The 17933-nt window shown below is 55.5% G+C and overlaps 8 protein-coding genes across 8 annotated transcripts in view; 7 read left to right on the top strand and 1 right to left on the bottom strand.

The window, feature by feature from the left end:
• The window catches only part of BCV69DRAFT_285807 (hypothetical protein), a 790-nt gene extending 788 nt beyond the window's left edge, over positions 1-2 (top strand). Inside the window, exon 1 of the mRNA XM_025493497.1 lies at positions 1-2. This exon is cut by the window's left edge and continues 788 nt beyond it. The gene's annotated coding sequence lies outside the window, so the exon portion shown is untranslated.
• A 20-nt stretch (positions 3-22) lies between these two features.
• BCV69DRAFT_301928 (hypothetical protein) lies at positions 23-783 on the bottom strand (the record flags this gene model as incomplete). The annotated part of the gene is made up of 2 exons (XM_025494623.1): positions 23-387; positions 471-783. 2 exons carry the CDS (start codon positions 781-783, stop codon positions 23-25), a joined length of 678 nt encoding a protein of 225 aa, XP_025344852.1.
• A 2994-nt stretch (positions 784-3777) lies between these two features.
• On the top strand, positions 3778-5133 carry BCV69DRAFT_301927 (hypothetical protein; the record flags this gene model as incomplete). Its single annotated transcript, XM_025494622.1, has 1 exon — positions 3778-5133. One exon carries the CDS (start codon positions 3778-3780, stop codon positions 5131-5133), a length of 1356 nt encoding a protein of 451 aa, XP_025344851.1.
• Positions 5134-8024: 2891 nt separating this feature from the next.
• BCV69DRAFT_285805 (hypothetical protein) lies at positions 8025-8644 on the top strand. The gene has a single exon (XM_025493496.1). The coding sequence runs from the start codon at positions 8079-8081 to the stop codon at positions 8433-8435; it is 357 nt and encodes a 118-aa protein (XP_025344850.1). The 5' UTR covers positions 8025-8078; the 3' UTR covers positions 8436-8644.
• Positions 8566-9477, top strand: BCV69DRAFT_285804 (hypothetical protein). The gene is made up of 2 exons (XM_025493495.1): positions 8566-8644; positions 8726-9477. The coding sequence occupies exon 2, from the start codon at positions 8884-8886 to the stop codon at positions 9463-9465; it is 582 nt and encodes a 193-aa protein (XP_025344849.1). The 5' UTR covers positions 8566-8644; positions 8726-8883; the 3' UTR covers positions 9466-9477.
• A 1605-nt stretch (positions 9478-11082) lies between these two features.
• Positions 11083-11805, top strand: BCV69DRAFT_129160 (hypothetical protein). Its single transcript, XM_025489212.1, has 2 exons — positions 11083-11167; positions 11274-11805. Exon 2 carries the CDS (start codon positions 11281-11283, stop codon positions 11674-11676), a length of 396 nt encoding a protein of 131 aa, XP_025344848.1. The 5' UTR covers positions 11083-11167; positions 11274-11280; the 3' UTR covers positions 11677-11805.
• Positions 11806-12564: 759 nt separating this feature from the next.
• On the top strand, positions 12565-12945 carry BCV69DRAFT_301924 (hypothetical protein; the record flags this gene model as incomplete). The annotated part of the gene is made up of 1 exon (XM_025494621.1): positions 12565-12945. The coding sequence occupies one exon, from the start codon at positions 12565-12567 to the stop codon at positions 12943-12945; it is 381 nt and encodes a 126-aa protein (XP_025344847.1).
• Positions 12946-13651: 706 nt separating this feature from the next.
• Positions 13652-14591, top strand: BCV69DRAFT_129123 (hypothetical protein). The gene is made up of 2 exons (XM_025489211.1): positions 13652-14011; positions 14085-14591. Exons 1-2 carry the CDS (start codon positions 13892-13894, stop codon positions 14472-14474), a joined length of 510 nt encoding a protein of 169 aa, XP_025344846.1. The 5' UTR covers positions 13652-13891; the 3' UTR covers positions 14475-14591.
• Positions 14592-17933: the final 3342 nt, after the last annotated feature.

The following is a 17933-nucleotide window of genomic DNA, read 5'->3' as shown; positions in this document are numbered from 1 at the left end:
CCCCCTCCCCCTCTCCCATCTCCTACGCAGCTTCATCATCATTCTCATGCTCTTTAGCCAATCCTAGGCGGTCTGCCAGACTCATAGCGGAGAATTGCCTACCCGAAGCATGTATACCTTTTCCAGGCCCAGCGGCAGTCGGACCATGTCCCGAGCGTACAGTTGCACCCAGACCTCGTGGTGGTGGGAGTCGAGCAAGACTGTCTTGCCGTGCTCTGGCTCTATCCTCCGCTCGGACTTTCAAGGGTGATTGCCAGTGAGAAGTGCGTGCAGCGAACTTCTTCAGGATCTCTTCATTGAAGGCTTGCACCTCCTGTCTTGGCGCTCGGGTTTGGTACTCTTCGGACGCCCTATGCTGCTTGTGATTGGAAGGTCCGGCCGAGGCGCCTGGGGGACAGAGGGTCAATCTGGGTCAGCCGAATGTAATTGGCAACAGCACAAGCCGGTGTCATAGGTCAGACTGTACTCACTTCGCGCAATCTGCCTCGTGCCGGGCTTGAGGCTGTCCCGACCTTGTCCAGCGGAAGTGTCCACTATAATCCCTCCCATACTCGGGGCTTTGCCGTTGTTAGCATCGGGCAGACTTGATTGGGATCGAGACGACTCGAAGCCCACTTTAAAAGGACTTGATCGGTCCGAGGCTGGCAGGCGTGGCGGAGATCTATGAAGCGACTGTCGAATTATTGGATCTGCTAGAACGCTATCGTCTGCTTTATCCATCCGTGGGTCCTTCGAAGAAGCCTCGGTCTTCTTGCCAAAGAAGAGGCTGAAGTGTCGCTTCATGCTTGCGAAACGGCGTCGATAAGAGAGGTTGAGGTACGGGGCAGCGAGGAAGTGTAGTCCTTTCGTCTAGTGTCGAAGGACTGGACAAGCGAAAAGCGAGACGAATGGAAGAAAGACAGATTTGCTTCTGGCTACAAGGGCACATAGCCCACTTATGCAAGGGAGCAGTCTTCTTGAGGAGTCTCCGTCCTTTCTCAAGCAGGACCGCCGAGGGACCTCACTCTAGCGCAATTGCTCTTCCGCCGGGTTAGTTTGCTACCTGAAACTGCCCCGGCTCCGCCAAAAGAACATTCGATCCTGGAAAAGAGTTTGGAGAGTCGAACGATTCGCTCGCACTGAAGGGCAGTGGACGTAGCCACGGTGTATATTGAGCCAGTGCCTTTCCACGATGCTCAACATCGAGGCTCTCCCTTTGTTACTGTGCATTGCAAACCTCTTCCCTTTCATCGTCAAGGGTTCCGGAGCTTGAGATTCCATTGTCCGGTAAAGGCACAGGGACGATGATCCCTGAGGCCCCTAGGGACCAAACCACTAACGGTCCAACAGCCTTCAATAAAATTTGTCCCTGGGCTGACCCTCCGCCCACTTGTTCTGGAAGGGCGTCTTTCCGTTCCGATTGCAGTTGCGCCCCCCCCCAATCCCCTGCTTTTCTTGTTTTTTTGGTTTGTGGGCGGGCTGTTGCTCACATCGAAAGTGCCCAGCCTGATCCGTCGGTCCCTTGGCACACCTGAAGTCACTCTCGAGGATACATATCATCGGCTCCGTCGTCGAAGCACAGCCCACTTCAGCTCAGCTCAGCTCAGCTCAGTCATCTCAGCGCCAAGTACCGCCGAGCGTAGCTTGACATTGCCAACGCGAGACTCGCTGCCGCCACAGCTTCACACACACAACGCCGCACACAGGGTCATTCACTTTTAGCTCTCACGCACTCAGAGGCATCTCCGGTTCCCACCTGAAGGTGGCTGGTCTCGTCAATCAAGGCCACTTGCCCGCTTCTCTTGTCGGGTTGTCGCACTTCCACATTCGGTGACCTCATCGCAAGGCCACTGTATGGGCCCCCATCTCAGATTTTCGGACTGGGCTGCAAGAAGTCAAGTCGTCGACAGCATCCAGCTTGAGGTACACGGGCTCGATCATCGTCATTGGAGTCAAGAGTGTACCTCTGCAAAGGCAAAGCCCAACTTCGCCGGCTCGTGCCTTGTTTCTGCCACATGAGCCACTGGGGATGATGACGGCAGGACTGCGAATGCCGTGAAGATCCCTTGCATTACCGCTTCCTGAACTCTCGTCGATCGGAGAGACCATGGGTGGCACAGCCCTCGAGGGTGACACGGCTGTTGCTTGCAAACGTTTCTCATCTTGCGCAATAACCCGATAGGCACAAAGGAAACATTGGACCTGATGTGTCACACCCCAGTCCTCTCTTGCTTCCTACCTTACCAACCTCAAGCTACCGTCAGTACTATACCACGACGCTGCAAGATCCACCTTCCACCCACCCTCTTGGCTCAGTGTCACCCGGCTCAGCTACGTGCCACACCTTCAAGACCATAAGTGAGGTCAATCTCGGCCACCAAGCCTCTGAGCCAACGTCGCCGCAAGATCAGTCATATTCGCGCGCCCGTCCCAAGCGTGCCGTCATTCTTCTCAACGCAAGCCGGTACCGCAATTGCTCAGTCGGCCCGCCACTCCAATCACGAATCACGTCAGAAGCCAATCTAGCTACCCCTGCTAGTATGCTCTGTCCTTTGATGATGTGCGAGCCTCCTTCCACCACCAATGGCTCTGAAGCAAAGGTCGCGATGGTAAAAGGAGTCCTCCACTCTGCAATTTCCACGACGGACTCTGCGTGCCACTCCCCAGTGTGCGTGCTACCAGTCGCACGCCACCCCCACATCTCTTGGTCTCTTCGAACAGAAGAAGAGCGCAGAAATGGGTCTGGAAGAGGCAGTCAGGGCCACACTGGAGTACCAAGAGAAACAAGAGCACGATACGGATGTTGTCGGAAGCCTGACTGCTCTTAAGGCAGATGTGAGCCCTGGAGGACAAGGCACAGATGATCGAATGAAGCCCAACGATGCGCTGCGCATGTGACACGACGTGTGCACTCTCGACGAAGCGCGAGCTCCATTATACCCCGCCCACCACCAGATCGCCCAACAGGCTGCCCTCTTACCTTACCTTCACGACGACTCGTACAGTAATTCGCTTCAGCGTATACGTCTGAACCATCGATGACCTGACGACGCCAATGCCACTCTCGCGGCTCATCATCGGCCAGCTCGTCTCCAAGATCCCAGCTCTCAGCACCGGCAGAAAGACACCGGCCAGACAGACATGCTCCGTCTTGCGTCTGGATTGTATCACCCCTCGCACATCAGTCTTCTGCATCGGAGAAATATATCCTCCAAGTCGTACGTCAACCTGTACGACTTGAGTAGCGAAGCTGAACAGGAGTCTTTCCGCATCTCGTGCCGTGCATCATGACGCCGACTGACCATCCTCGTGGGTCTGCGTGTGATGACGAGGTGTTGAGGGATCAGAGAGCCGTGTGGGAGCAGTATCGGAGTGCTCCAGTCCTTGTGGGACGGCGAAGCGTGCTTGTTCGAAGAGACAAGAGGGGTTTGCGTCCCCCCCCCCCAGCCGGGGACGGCCTGGTTGTAGCGTCGAGGAGGCAAAGGTGGGGAAGGTAGCGGGAAGCATTGCTGCCGCGCAAGGTTTGCCAGGGCAACGAGGGATATTACCCGCCAGTGACCATGCTGTGCTGCATCCCATCTTTACACCCTTACGTACCATCACTCGTCATTCTCTCCACTTCGGTCTCCCTACTCCTCCACCTTCTTCCCCGCCCAACCACATCTTCCCCCACTTCACCATCTCTACATCCTCCCTCGGGCCCATTTCAATTCTCCGCCAGCCCTGTATGCGCCATCATGGCCACATTCAGCCCACCCCTTCTCCGTACGCAAAGTAAGGTCCGGACTCTAGCAGTAGATGGCGCCCCACTTTCATCCGCGCTCCACAACAGCAAGTCAAGACGATAGCCAGAAAGACTACAGTGACCACAAGAACCTCGGCGACTCGGACACTGAGGGATGCGAAGCCGAAAGTGAAGACGTATACGATCTGCAGCCTGCCGATCTCTCTTTTTGCGGTACCAGCATCCAGGGTCACATTGAGAAGCAAGATGCCCACTCATCCACTAGCCGATCCAACGGCTCCTTTGGACATCAACTTCGAGTCATCCTTCAACAGCTCTTAGCTGGACTGCCCACAGGCAGGATGCAGGACGGGCCCCGAGTGAACTTCACCACAAGAGATGGCAAGCTCATCAGGAGCATTGACACCCAGTCGCCCGCCTTCCACGTCATGATTCGGACAGCAAGCACCTATCTCAAAGGGAACGTACCCAGTCATGTGGCCAATGACGGCAAGAATCGGGTGCCTTGCTTTTCATTCGAAGATAGCCTTGACAAACGCCGTTCGAAGCCCGGAAGGAAGCCTATCTGTGCTCTTCTGTCGTTTGCAGGTGAGCTAATACCTCCGGCGGTTCCGAAGGACATCTTCCCACTCCAGCTCAGCCTTAAGAGCGTCTCTTCAGTCCGACTCAGCGGGAATCACACTGCCCTTCAGTCGACTTGGCAGGCCAACGGCTGTGACTTGCAAATTTTGAAGTTTTCGGCACAAGAAGAGGGCAATCCACTTCTGCTCATTCATCACGACGACGATATCGGGCTTCGCTACTGGCTTTGCGCTTTTGTCCGAGATGCCTTTGAGCTAACGATTATCACAGGTCGAGCTGTTCAGCCCCAGGAGTCTGACTTTGCTCATACGCTACGTGCCATCAACGCCGATTCTCTTGCGGACACCATTGTCATATTGAAGCGCGCCGACTGTCCATGGGAGCAGAGTCAGCTTCTTCGCCCCACATGCTGGCTACAGTCAAGGACCACAGGCCTGTATCTACGAAGACTGAGCAGCACAGCTCGCTCTGCCGAGCCGTGCACCGTTCCTACGACTAGTCCTGGTACGATAACAGAGGTCGAGCTGGCACAGCCTTTGAGTCACCACCAGGCTCCGCATGCAGCCTGTGCGAACGGGACACGCCCTTCCACCTCATCGTCTACTGTGAAGGCGAACAAACGCAAGGCCGTGACACCTCTCGCGCTAGTCTGCACCAAGCGAGCCCGCCACCGATGTGACTCAACGCCAGCCAGACAGGTCACAGCTGAAGCTGACGCTGCCAGACCTGCCAACATCGACTGCGCAAATGTCATCACGCAATTTCCAGCCTTAAGCTCAAGCTCATGTGCAAGACCACGTCGTCGACAAAGCGAGAGCGCTGAGTGACCTTGGAGACGTCATTTCTGCCTCGAACACTAGCTGGAGCCCTCCAACGCCATTCCCATCGCCATCCCGTCCATTTCCAGGCTCAGGCAAGTTTCAAAGGTCGCTCGCAATTGCAGCCCGTCCAAGAGGATATGCTACAGGTCTCCTTGCAGCCGGTGACGAGGATCTTCGGGCTGTCAGCCCTGCCGAAGCTCACATCACCTCGCCCACTCGCTCGACTTTGTTCCTTTCGAGTGGAGCCGTGAAGCTACCACGCCAATCCTAGTGGTGATCACGTGCATAGAATTTCCAGTGCAAGCACGGGAGACAGGGTAAGATGGCTTGATGTCCATGTTCCTTCAAGACAATAATCAGCAAATTCCTCCCAGGCCTCCTAGCCTTCGATGATCTCCTTTCAGCCTTCAACATGCCGGGCCCATCATTCTCCTCGCCTGTACTCCTCTGCTGTTGTCAAGTTTCTGTAGTCGATTCCGCAGCCACGAACTCTGTTGAATATCTTGACTACAGTACTGTGTTCGGCCTAGCGACCGGTCAACGTCTTCGTCTGGACCGATGGGTGTGGCAGTCCACCGAGAGAATGGAACCTTCCTGACATTTGCATTTTGCAAGGGAGCGATGCAAACATCCGTCACTTTGCCTGCATCGCCTTTGGATAGTACTGTAGGAATGGGTGCAATGTTGTAGGCGAGGCGCTCTCTCTCGCACGACATCTTTCACTGGGACCTCGCCAACATCCCTAGATTTGTTGCCTGCCAGACTACTGCGAGACTAGCGACCCAGTGTTTTTTTCGCGAAATCGTGCCTCCCCTCGGCCGGCTTAGCGCTCGAGCTCGAGCATGCATCCGAAGCCGAGGCCGAGACCGAGGTACAGTAAACTAGAGGCTGCATGCTGCAGGCTGCAGGCAAGCCCGAAACCCAAGGTAGGATCAGACAGGATTGCCTCCACTTAGAGACGAAAGATGATACACAGTGCACGGTATCTTCTCTAGAGGCCAAAGCAGAGGAAATGCAGTCCACCAAGCTCAAGGGGTAGCGTGAAGAGCTTGGGAAGAGTTGCAGCTCACTTTTTTGATCGGAAGGAGGGAAATGGGGGTAGTCGCCAGGGAGAAACTCGACGGCCCCTGGCCTGCCTGCTTAGGGGTTCCATATCCATGTGACGCAGGGACGACCAAGAAGGTGTGAAGGAAATGGGAAACGTCCGGAGCACTGCAGTGGTGCAAGAACAAATGACGCACTTGGCGTGTCTCACCTCCGTCTTCAGTTGGAGAACAAATCGTCGAGCTTCCTCTGCCACGATTCCAGCGCCGCAAGAGTATCTCCCACACAATGACTTTGGAGAACTTGATGCGGCTGCGCTTCACGACGGGCAAGGCTGACGAAGTGAGCACTCTGCATCCACTCGGGATAAGTAGAAGGAAGTCTCGCCACGACTTGCTGCCTCAGCAAGTCACACTCAAGGTCGCAACTGTAAGGTGGGCGTCAGGCAGTGGTCAGGCAAGGAGCCCTCTGTTAATTTTGACATCGGTGCATACTGAGACGGCAGCTTGCCGACGGCTACTGTACGGATGCAATACAGGCAGCGAAAGACGGCAGGAAGCAAGGGTATCGTCAAGAGATATAGAGTCTAAGTCTCAGAGAGGGTCTAGCTCCACTGAAAGAGTGTCATAGTCCGTCGCGAGACGATCTCGCTGCTGGTATTCTTCGACTGCTGTGACCCGGCGCGGGGCCAAACTCAAGTCAGCGACTGCTTTGCCAGCGCTGTCAGGCTACGGGAGCCGCATGGTCTGTCACTCACTGTTACCCGACGTAGAATCGCTCCATCGCAAGCAATGACCTTCCTTTATTCCGAAGCTATCCGAGGCATGGGATGATGTTGCTTTGCTTGTGGACTCGATCGCTTTGTGGCCGAGGCAGGAGACCGGTGAGGGTGCGAGCTGAGGAAGCAAGAGTTGGATTCGTGTCAGCGTCAGCTGTACAATATCGATTGTGGGGAAGTGCATCTCTACACTAATTCCGCCAAGTAAGCCATGAACATCCTTTGAACTCTAGATGCCATAGTCGCCATCGAAAAGACGGCGCTGAAAGATTCTTTGCGTCGAAACATACCCACTCACCAGAAGGTCTGGTCCAGCCTGCTCGTCGTCGCTAGTTGTAGTGTCTTGCGGAAGGGAGACGAAGCCATGGATTCACTGGCTCTCATTCTGGCCGTGGGACAAAGTGCACTCCGAGGCTTCTTGCTCCGCTGACAATATCCATCGTCCAGTCTCTGTCCTGCCTTTGCAATCGACCATGCTGTGCCTCGAGACTCGACGACCTCTGGGAGGCAGTGGAGGCGCCAACATCCGCTGTCGAGATAGTGTGGACAGAGGGAAGCAGAGAGGACTCACACTGAGTCCCAGAGCCACCGATATAGCGCTCGAAGCTTGCAGTCGACGGTGTTCATAATCCGGTATATCTCAAACTTCCTTTCCCAAGCAGATTGACCTCGGACGAATGCAAAGGTGGGCGTGAGATGGGGTGAGGTGAGGCTGGCGGATCAGCTGCCGCTCCAGAAGGTACTAGGTCCTACCTCGTCCGAACGGACGATTGGACTGGATGAACCACTGTCTGGAGGAGCAAGTGGCCAGCCCTGTTGACCAGGGGAGGACCGAAACGCGAGGCAGGGTCCGCCGTCTATTCCCGGGGTGCCATATGGAGCGGGAAGTGCAAGCTATGTAGACTACCTAGACACAGCGGTGAGCCAGATTGATCCACGAAGGAATTCGTGAGAAGCTTGCCAGACTGGCGGCTTGGGGCAAGGATCGACATCCACTGCATTGCCGCGCGGCTCGGCACGGCGCCAAATCGACAGGAAGCACGTGGCACCAGGAAGCCTCAAAAAGGAGGGAGCGCCCAGGGGGAAATATGTCCAGCCTGACACAGAGAGACAGACAGATTGACGTCGAATGCTGATCCTCCTGGCTGCCCTACCACTGCTGCTCTCTCGTATAGTACCAACAAACAGACAATGCCCTCCCCTCTCGGACGCTGCATCTCACTCACCTCGACGCTCCCCGTACCCACACGCACTGGCGCACAACCTCATTGGGCTCCTCCAGTCTTGCCCTCTTGCACTCTTGCTCACGCTCTATCGACCAGCAGATTCTTCCTACCTCCCCATACCCAAGACCACATCGTACGCTCAAGAGCTGCAAGAGGTGGCAACAATCGCCTTCATCCGCCGAAAGCTTCGCCTGTGCAAGGAGCTGGTGGCAGAAGGGAGACAGGGGTGGCAGAAAGCCGTCCTTACGCTCAGAGTCTGAAGAGGTCGATCGGCGATAGCAGAGAAAGATGGGCAGAGACCACGGCTGGGCTAGATGGTGACGCAGACGGAAGAGAAGCTAGATGAGGAGGATGGGAGACTTTTCCGACTGAAAGGCAAGATCATCGAAGACCCTCGGAAGAAAGCCCTCGTAATCGTGAGGCTTGACTCGTGCCAGCGGGCCTTGACTGTCACTTTGGCTTTCTTCCGGTGAGTACAGTACAATCGAGGGAAAAGAGCGATGCAGCAAGTGGACTCTGACCTGACCCAGTCTCTTTTTGGACGAGCAAGGCGGGCAGAATGGACTCTCTTCGGTCCCGCAACAACGGTGAGGTGCACACAGATTGCAGTCTCTAGTGATCTCGTCACGAGGGTGAGTGGAGCGGGTGGACTCCACGTCGGCGGTCTCAGAGCTGTCGGCATAGAGACAAGCAAGCTTCTAGGAGAAGATGTGTAGCAGTACAGCCGCTATCTCAGTGTGGCCGAAGCGAATGCGTACGGGGCTGAGCAAGCGGGCAAAGTGTCCGAGGGCATATTTGCCGATCTGGACTCTGAGGTCGCCAGCTGTACGCTCAATTCCAAGCTTCTTGCATCCCCGACAGTCCAAGAGTCCAAGAGGTGTGGGCCTCTCGAGCCCAGGAATTCCTTGGAACACTAAAGCACCGGTCTGTCTCACCGTGCTCCTCTGCTCTGTCAGCCTCACGCACCTCGAGGGCCACACGACCTTCGACATCAACATCCTGCCTTCGCCCTCGCCTTGGAGCTTTGGTTCACCCTGCCATTCATGGCAGCAATGTGCGCTTGCACTGGCCGTTCCTCGCTTTGTCCCAATCTTGTCTCCCCCGCTGTTTCCGTACTGTACTTCTACCTCCCAATACAAACCAGGACTCGCGCACACAAATGCTCAGCGACTGGCGAGTGTCAGGGCCCGAAGATCACTACGCGCACCTTGTGAGCCAGGACCTTATGTTTGGGCAGTGTGTGCGAGTGGGTACAGAGCAGGGTGTACAGTAATTGTGACAGAGCGGTGAGGGAGCGCTGCGCTTGGCACTGCACTGCACTGGTCTCGGGGGTCGAGAAGTGCAAGTGCGGGACGGAGGGGTTGACGAGCAGGCAGTCAGGAGGATGGAGAATGACGATGATCAGATATAGGCCGGTTCTCACAATGGCTCTGCTGAATGTTCCTCAATTGATGACCCTGATTCTTGACTCGATCACACATTCTTCACGGGGCGTTGATTTCGGGAAATGGCTAATGACTTATAGGGTGCATCTGCTATACTGGACGGTAGCGACAAGGGCGGAATATCCACCTTGCCCTGCTATTACGCATTGTGAAGTGATGATGTCCCGCACTCACCCAGCTAGTCTAGTCCAGTCCCTCACTTTGCCTACCCTGCTTCTGAAACCCTCTTCGCCATCCTGATCAACCAGCGGCTCGGACCTTTCCTTTGGCAAAAGTCTTGTCTCGCACAGTACGACTGTATTGAAGGTTTCCCTTGTTAACGAGGCGCATGATTCAAGTCCGAGGGAAATCAAGTACCCAGGAGCCTCCTGACATGCTAGTAGAGAAGAGGTGTAGACAAAAAGCTAGGTCGATGGTGGTACGGTGCGATGCGCAAAAGCAGGAGGTGAGACCACGGAGCACTTCGGTAGCGTCGGCCAGGAGAGGTCGAGAGAAAGCATCCTTGGTAGAGACCCCTCGCTCTGCTACTGTCTCGCCGCACTCGGCCTTCGAGGGTGTCATGGGTTTCCTCGACGCTCGATTTCTTCTTGATGCTCAGCTCTCGACACCCTTGGCATCTCCGTACGATCCTTGTTACTGCAGCAACGCCTGCTTTGTGACCCATGCTCGAGGCTCTGGTCGACAGGCTTGGTACCTTGAAACAGTGAGGATATGTTCGGGAGCGGAGGACCGGGAGCTTGAGCTGCTGTACGTTGAAGAAGGACTCCAGCGGCAGGCCAAGGAGGGACAGTATGGTACTCTGCTGTGTCGGCGCAAGAAGGAGAGGTGATGAGGTGATGCTTGGGGGAGGCGAGAGCTTGGTGCCTCTATCGAACACTGGTGAGACGATCTATCATACTGTAGCAAGACGCAGGGGGGGGCACCTTCACGGTCTGTCTGTCGAGCACTTGTGCGACGGTACTGGACTGTCTCGTCTTGTCCACTGGTCAACTTTCCCATCTCGAAGGACTATGACGAAGCAAAAGCAAGGCCACCTACGTGTGATTTGTCGCGAGCAATGACAAAATTCCCATGGAGCGTGATATGCAAGGGGGGGGGGGGGGGGGGGGAACAGGGCAAGAGGGCAAGAGCAAAGCACTGAAGCTACAACGATCGCCAGGTCAGCTCGATCGACGGACGAGGCTTCCTTACGAGGGACGATCAGAGTGAAAGGCAAAGAGCAATCTAATGTACTCAGCCCACCATCGAAGGATACAAATTGAATCAGTCCTCTCCTCTCTCGGTACTGTACTTGAGCATTAGGGAACGGAGAAATCGCCGCGCCCGTTTCTGGGGGCAACCACAAAAGTTTATCTGCCCTGAGGATCATTCTGCTCACCTTCCTTCCTTCGTTTTCGTTCTAAACCGGCGAATGGAGGCAGATGTGCTTGTCTGAATGTTGTCTATGTACTCCAACAGATATGGGAGTTAAATAGGGTGCATGCGACCGCTATCTACTCGTACGGCCTCCTACATTATCATCATCATCATCAGTACGCTCGTCTCCTGTGAGTAACCCCATCCTGTCCATCTCGCACGTACACGACACTGAATGTTTCTCTTCCGGTGACGGTGTCCCTTCTGCTATGGCGGCGGACGACGGCTTTACTACAGTATCAAGATGGTTTCGAAGACTTCCCCTCACCCAAAGAAGGCAGACGAGGACGAGAAGGCTGCTTCCCTGTCCCGCTACATCAAGTTCCTCTCTCAAGCCGATACTACCCTGCTGTCAAAGGCCGGCGAAGTAGCTCGACAACGACGCGGCAAGACGTCTGCGGATGAATATGGTTTGGACGCTGCCAAGAGGCCGGGAGTACCCCACGATACAGAACCCGCTCGTGTGGTCAAGGAGCGTGGTCCTCGCTCGTGGCCATTCCTACTCTCACCAGACGGCAGGAAGTCACCGCTGCTGATCTGGGCCGTCGAGCTTCGAGAGGGAGAGAGCGAGCCAACATCGACTGTAGCGGATAGTACTGGGCATCATCGTCGTGGAGAGAAGGAAGCTGGAGAGGAGTAGGAGAAGAGGGGCGTCAGAAAGGCTCTGCTGGAGATCGTGACCGATGTATCGTCTGTCTTCCTTTGTGAGGGGCAAGCCCAACAATTGAAAGAGAACTTTGCCTACTGATGCCGCTGCGAAAGTCGATTTCAAGGAGCTTTGCAGTGATCCAATGTGAGTTCCAGCGCTCTCACGGCTGAGGCGGTACAGTAGCGCCAGCCCAATCCCCTGAGCGCAAGCTTGCGCTTTGGAGTCGACTGCCTTTGAAACCAGCTGGCGCTATCGAAGCAGTGTGCAAGCCACGCTGCGAAACCTGCATATGCTAGATGCAGATGTGTTGGGGGGATAAGCGTTGTAGAGTCCTCGCGTGAGGGGGGAAGCGGGAGACGCTCTACCAGCAGCGGAGTACTGGACTGTACCTGCTGAGCTCTTGCCTCCTCCTCGTGGCAGTTGGACCAAGCTGATGTCTGCAAAAGGCCGTCGAGGAGAGCAACCACGAAGGACTTGTGCCCGGGTACTGCCGCCTTGCTTTAGATGAAGCGTGCCCTGGGGCTGTATGCCGCTTTGCGGAGCCAGAGGGAAGAGCACGCACAATGGACTGTACTGTGCTTTACCTTTTTTGCCTCGCGCGCGTGCGCCCTCTGGCTTTTTTGCCTCTCCTCTCCTGTCCGTGCGAGAAAGTTGGGGGCCACTGCGCACGGGGCACACAGCACAGCGTACCGCGTGGGTGGAAAGGTGCACTGGATTTCGCGCCTGGCCCTTTTCCGCTTCTTTCCTCGACTTTGCCGCGTTCCTCTTTGCCGCGAGGGCCGTGTGTGGCTCCAGGAGATTCCTCTCCTCCTTGCCCTTTTGCCGAGCCTGGGAAGGTGTGGCCATCGATGGACATGCCTCTACCTCCCTACCTCGACGATGACGATGACGACGACGACGACGACGACGACGACGACGACGACGACGACAAAGGCTGATCACCACCGATTTACCAATGGCAATCGCTCGACGCCCAGCTTACCTCGGCTTCCCCACTACTTCTCTTCGATGGTCGGCTCTTACCAGCGCTCCGCCTCACCAGCGGCCGACGCAGCAGGACTGGTGTGCATTCTCCAAGTGATACAGCACAATACCATGTCGCCCCTCTCGGGCTTCCAGGCCAATGTGCCCCCCGATTACGCTTCCGTCGAGGAAGGCCAAGTCTCAGGAGGTCCTCTGCTTCCCTCCACCGAAGCGCAAAGGCTCCTACTGTACCGTCTGGGTGCACTCGGTACTGACAAGATGCTCAGCACCGCTTAGACCACGTCCACCAGACTACCCCGAGCCTTCAGACTGTCTGGCCACCCAGCTCTCGTAGGCTCGCTCTGAAGAATGGTACAATTTCGGCAGAATCGCACACAAGGCGCACTTGGCAAGAACGTTCCACTGCAGACTACTGTACAGACTTCGTAGGCACCTATCCAGGATCGGACGAAGAAGGAGTTTTCTGACAAAGCAAAGAAGCAAAGACCCTTGAGGCTAGCCTGGCATGCTGATGGACGGCAAGCTGCACTCTCCCACCAGCCACAGGACCTTGACCTTAAGCAGATGGATAGACAAACGACACAGCAGTCCTTGAGAAGCCGTTGCCCAAGCGAACATACCGCCATCGAGACTGAGCTCTCCGCCTTTTACAACGCCAGCGTGCCTTTCAAACCTCGGCTGCCTGGCTGCCTGGCTGGCTTGGCATCGACCAATGTACTCTACGGGAGCTCCTCGCTCTAGGCTATCATCGCATCCTCACAATCTGAGGCTCTGCAATTGATAGGTCTTGTCACAAAGTAGTAGCAGACTGCCCTCGCGGTGCAGGCTTCCGGAGATACAGTAGCCCCACTCCCTCCCTTCAAGTTTATGCTCTTTCCCAGGACAAAAATGGCTGAGATCAGGGGCCACCAGTCGGAAAGAGGTCATCCGGAGGAATGGCAGGAGCATCATCATCATCATTCGGAGGTACTGCCTCGTTCCAAGAGCTCACCGCAAGTGACGGAGCGCCCAACGGCTCAGGAAGATCCCATTTTCCTTTCACTTCATTCGGAACAGCTGCTGCAAACGAGGAACAGTAAAATCATTCCGTCTTGACAGGTCTTGCCACCAGCCACCTGCTCCCGCTATACTGTATCTGCCCGCCCAGCCACTGTGAAACGTCGCTAATGGACCTCGCTGCAACATTCAAGATACAACAAAGAGCGGGGGTCCGCAACAGACGATGAGAGGCATCGATGTTGTAGGGCACGCTTCATTCCACCACCATCCTCACCCTCGCAGAGCGAGTCGGAGAAGATATCTGAGCATTCGTTCACCAGCACATACGACCTCGAGGGAACCCATGGTCGTAAAACAGCGAATGAGAGCCGTTGCATGCGCCTACTGCCCACTTCGACAGAAACCTAGTCGAACACTTTACACAGCTACGGATTTCCGTAGCTTCAAACACCACCAGTGAAACGCTTGTCAGAGCTGCAGAGAAAGTGGCACGAATGAATTGGCAGAGCCGGCCTGGAAGCAAGTACTGTACTGTAGTGTACATTGGCACTGTCGAGTCGAACAGATTGCACACTCGATCTTGTACAGTACAGTGTGAACATGAAAGTTCGATCAGGTTATTTGGCAAGCGATCGGATCCTCGAAAGGGTTGGGCACACATCGTGTGTGATGCTACTACTGTACCAACGATACTCCGCTCTACATTCGGGGGCTACAGGAGGGAAGAGGGAGGGGGAAAATCTCGGGCTACAGCACCGCACTGCACTGTATCTCAACAGATGAGTTCGCTCATCTGGGCTTCGTGACATCATGTCAACGCCCGCTCGAGTTGCTCTCTTCCTCTTCACTCTCCACTCTCCACTCTCCACTCCTCAGCCCCAAGCTTAAGCTCGAGGCAACATTTTTGCCTCCGGCCCGGCAAAGCGCTTTAGCCTTTGTAGTGTACTATCCCACGAAAGTGAATCTTGGCTGCTGCAATCGAGCCGATTGTGCACTTTGCCATTACTGATTACTGATCTTCGTCTACAAGCCAGACATAACCAGATGGATCGGCAATTTGATTTAAAATACTTTCGACGTTGATGCAGCAGGATTGTTCGGTAGGATTTTCCTTGGTCATCCTCTTCCACTCCTACAGGTTAGGATCAGCCTCCTGCTCTCGCCGAGTAGAGTCATCTGTGCTTGGGACTGCAGTATCCTCTCCGAGCCCGCGTCGAGCATGGTGGTTGATGGCTGGTGCCGCAATTCGTTCGCCTCTTCTCCTCGTCGGACGTGTTGACCTGCACAGGTGCTTGGTACCGCAGGCCGTCTCTCGTCTGCTTGGATCCCTTTGGCCATCCGGTCCTGCCCGTGGTGATGACGGCTATGAGCGTAGCGTCTTGCTCGCTTGTACCGATTAGAACCACGTGCAGCTACGCGCAGGTACGTGCTCCTTCTCAGCCTTGCAGGGAGGGCTCGGGGTACTTGTGCCCATTTGCTAGATCCAGTTGATTTTTCAGCAGTGCCACGCTGCAGCATTCTGTGTGACAGGCTTGAAAGTGACGGTGGCGGTAGACGTGGTGGTCCAGCTCCCTGATTCTCCGGCGGCGGAACTGTAGAGCCTCCCTTCCTGTACAGCTCGTGGATCGGTCCTGCTGTAATCGAGAGACCAAAACGACTCGCCCGTTGGCAACTCTCTTTGCTAGATACCATCGCTTTCAGGTTCAGTGTGCCCAAACCTGTTGCCCTATGCCACTCGAGGGTACCTGCAGTCCTCACCCAGCCACTCGACAAGGCGGTGCGCCAGCCCAGTCGGCGGAAGCAGTGTCAGCTTCGACGGCCAGAGCGAGATGTCCAAATTAGCCGTGGTACGCTGGTAAGGTCCAAGAGCCGACATTCCAGCAGCCACATAGGCATGGACTTGGCCAAGCGTGGACACAGAGCTTCGCATAAGAGCACAGGCCCCATAAAGATGGGCATCATCGTTGCAAAGACGGGTCGTACTACTGTACGATAGCGGGCTGACGTAATCGTGCGGATGTGTAGGCTGTAGGATGTCTCATCTCGCTCAACGGTAGTCCCATCGAGGGAGCCTGTCTCCATGTGCATCATGGTAACAATGTCTTCGACGGTGGCTGTTTGCGCTGACATCCGTGCTCCGTATGCTGCTTTAACGCATTTGTTTCCTGTGGAAGAGGCCTCGAGATCTTTGCTGAACGAAGATGGCGGCTTGTCGACTCGACCAAATGTACGTTGTGCTCCAACAAGCGATCGCAGGTCTCGTCTCAGAATCGGTGATTGTACAGTATAGTGTAGCACAGTCCGATGAGACGTAGGTAGAGCTTGAATGATCGCTTGACCTGGGTTGGGCAAGTGAGAGGCGAATCCTGACTGCGCCGAATGGCGTCGTTTGCTTCATGTGTGTGACCGATCCCTGTGTTTGACCCCCCCGTCGTCGTGGGTGCAGTCGATGCTGCCGCTGGTCGTCCTTGTGGCATAAGCCTGGTATGAGACGCAAAGCAGCGCGACGAAGAGAGGGAGCCGTCGCTGGTTTTGGATGCTGGTGCGTTGAAGACACCATCCGGACAGACGAAGATTGCGGCCTCTTGGGTGCTCAAAGTGCCGGTTGTTTTGCTTGTATAACCATCGGTAGCTGGGTCTGCACAGATGGCGAGCTCTCCGGTCTGCAGCACAGGAGCCAGCAGATTGACCGTGGCGGTCCTCGATGAGCATGTCTCACCCCAAAGTGGGCCGTTCTCGAAGCCTAATCTGGCAGCCTTCACCTTGCTGTGAGGGTCAGTCTTGCCTCTCTGGGCCTGCGCGGCAGCATCAGCCCTCAACAGACGAGCAGCGCGGCATGATGGCTTGACTGCTGCACTGTTGAGTCTCTTGGGACTCATCAACGCCTGTTTGCCTGGGACCCTTTTGTGCGCGCCTGTCACAGCAACGAGAGCAGTGCAGACCTGGTTCCATGGACGCAGGTGAACGGCCATGCGGTGACAACAGCTCGGCAGATGCTGATTTTAGGCGATCTCTTCGCGGCTGACATGGTGTTTGTGTGGGAAGACGGAGCAGAGTGGGCGGTGCTGAGTACCGTCAAGTGCAGGCTGGCAAGCTTGGCGCCATACAGTCCTTCTGGCGACAGGCAATTCATTCGACTCTGGCGAGCACAGATACTGTATTAAGACTCGCGTGAACAGAGTCCGTCTTCCTCTCACGCATCAACGTGTCTTATACTGACGATGGCGCCCGAGGAAAGTCTGTATTGCTTGCGTGAAAGGATTTGGCAGGTCTTACGTGCTGAGACTCTTCGCCCTAGCTCGTGATAATACACTCTCAAGGTGGAGCTCCAAGATGCCCAGAGCCAGTACTACTTGTCGCGCAGCCTCAGCTTTGTTACGCCTGTGTGATCAAAGTCGGCGAGCGGGTGGGTTCAAGTGATATCCATGTCCTTGAACATCGCGTGGTCTCCACGAATAGTGGACCCGAGGGACTCGATAAACTTGCGCTCATGCCCGGCCCGTTGGATGGGAGGCCTCTTATATAGGTTTGTAGTCGACTTCTGACGAGCAAGGATGAGATGCGGAAACATAGGCTCGGGTCCAGTCCCAGAACAGTCCAAGTATAACCTGTCCAACTCGGATAGGGAGTAAGTCAAGTCCAATTCTGATTGAGGACTTTGTCCCTTTGCCTGTAGCTGATCCACGGACAGGAAGAATGAGCGCAGTAGTCGTTCGGATGATATGCGTCCCGACAAGGGTCATTGAGCTCTGGGAGACTCGCTTGCGGCAGAATTTTGCTGTCGTCGTCCGCGAAAGGGCGACCAAGTAGCAGTCGGCTGCGTTTGATGCAAGACGAGTCGAAGTTTGTTGAAGTGTTCGAAACCATCTGAGAAGCTCACTACGCGCTGCGCAACGGGCACGTTGACCTTTTCGCATACAACCTTGTTCCCTCCGCTGCGACTAGATCCGTCTTGACTTCAGTGAGGGCTGGGATCCGGACTGCGCAGGCCGCCGCCCAGGGGGCGAGAAGTTGACTCTTATGACGAAAGCGGCGAGGCTGTCTTGCTGAGGCTGAACGATGTACATTCGTGGTTTGGTCGCGAGACCAGGTGTTGAGGGAACCTGGAGAGGCGAGCTGTAGGAACCCTCCTCGTGAAGCTGGGACAAGCATCAATGTACTTCGGATGCAACTTCCCCAGGGGCCGGGAAGTGTCACAGGGGCGACAAATTGTCAGGGGCCGTAGTCAGGGGCGACAAATTGTCAGGGGCCGTAGTCAGGGGCGA

Source organism: Pseudomicrostroma glucosiphilum (assembly GCF_003144135.1).
Source record: "Pseudomicrostroma glucosiphilum strain MCA 4718 unplaced genomic scaffold BCV69scaffold_22, whole genome shotgun sequence".
Lineage (NCBI taxonomy): Eukaryota > Fungi > Basidiomycota > Exobasidiomycetes > Microstromatales > Microstromataceae > Microstroma > Microstroma glucosiphilum.
This window is presented reverse-complemented; position numbering and strand designations above follow the sequence as displayed.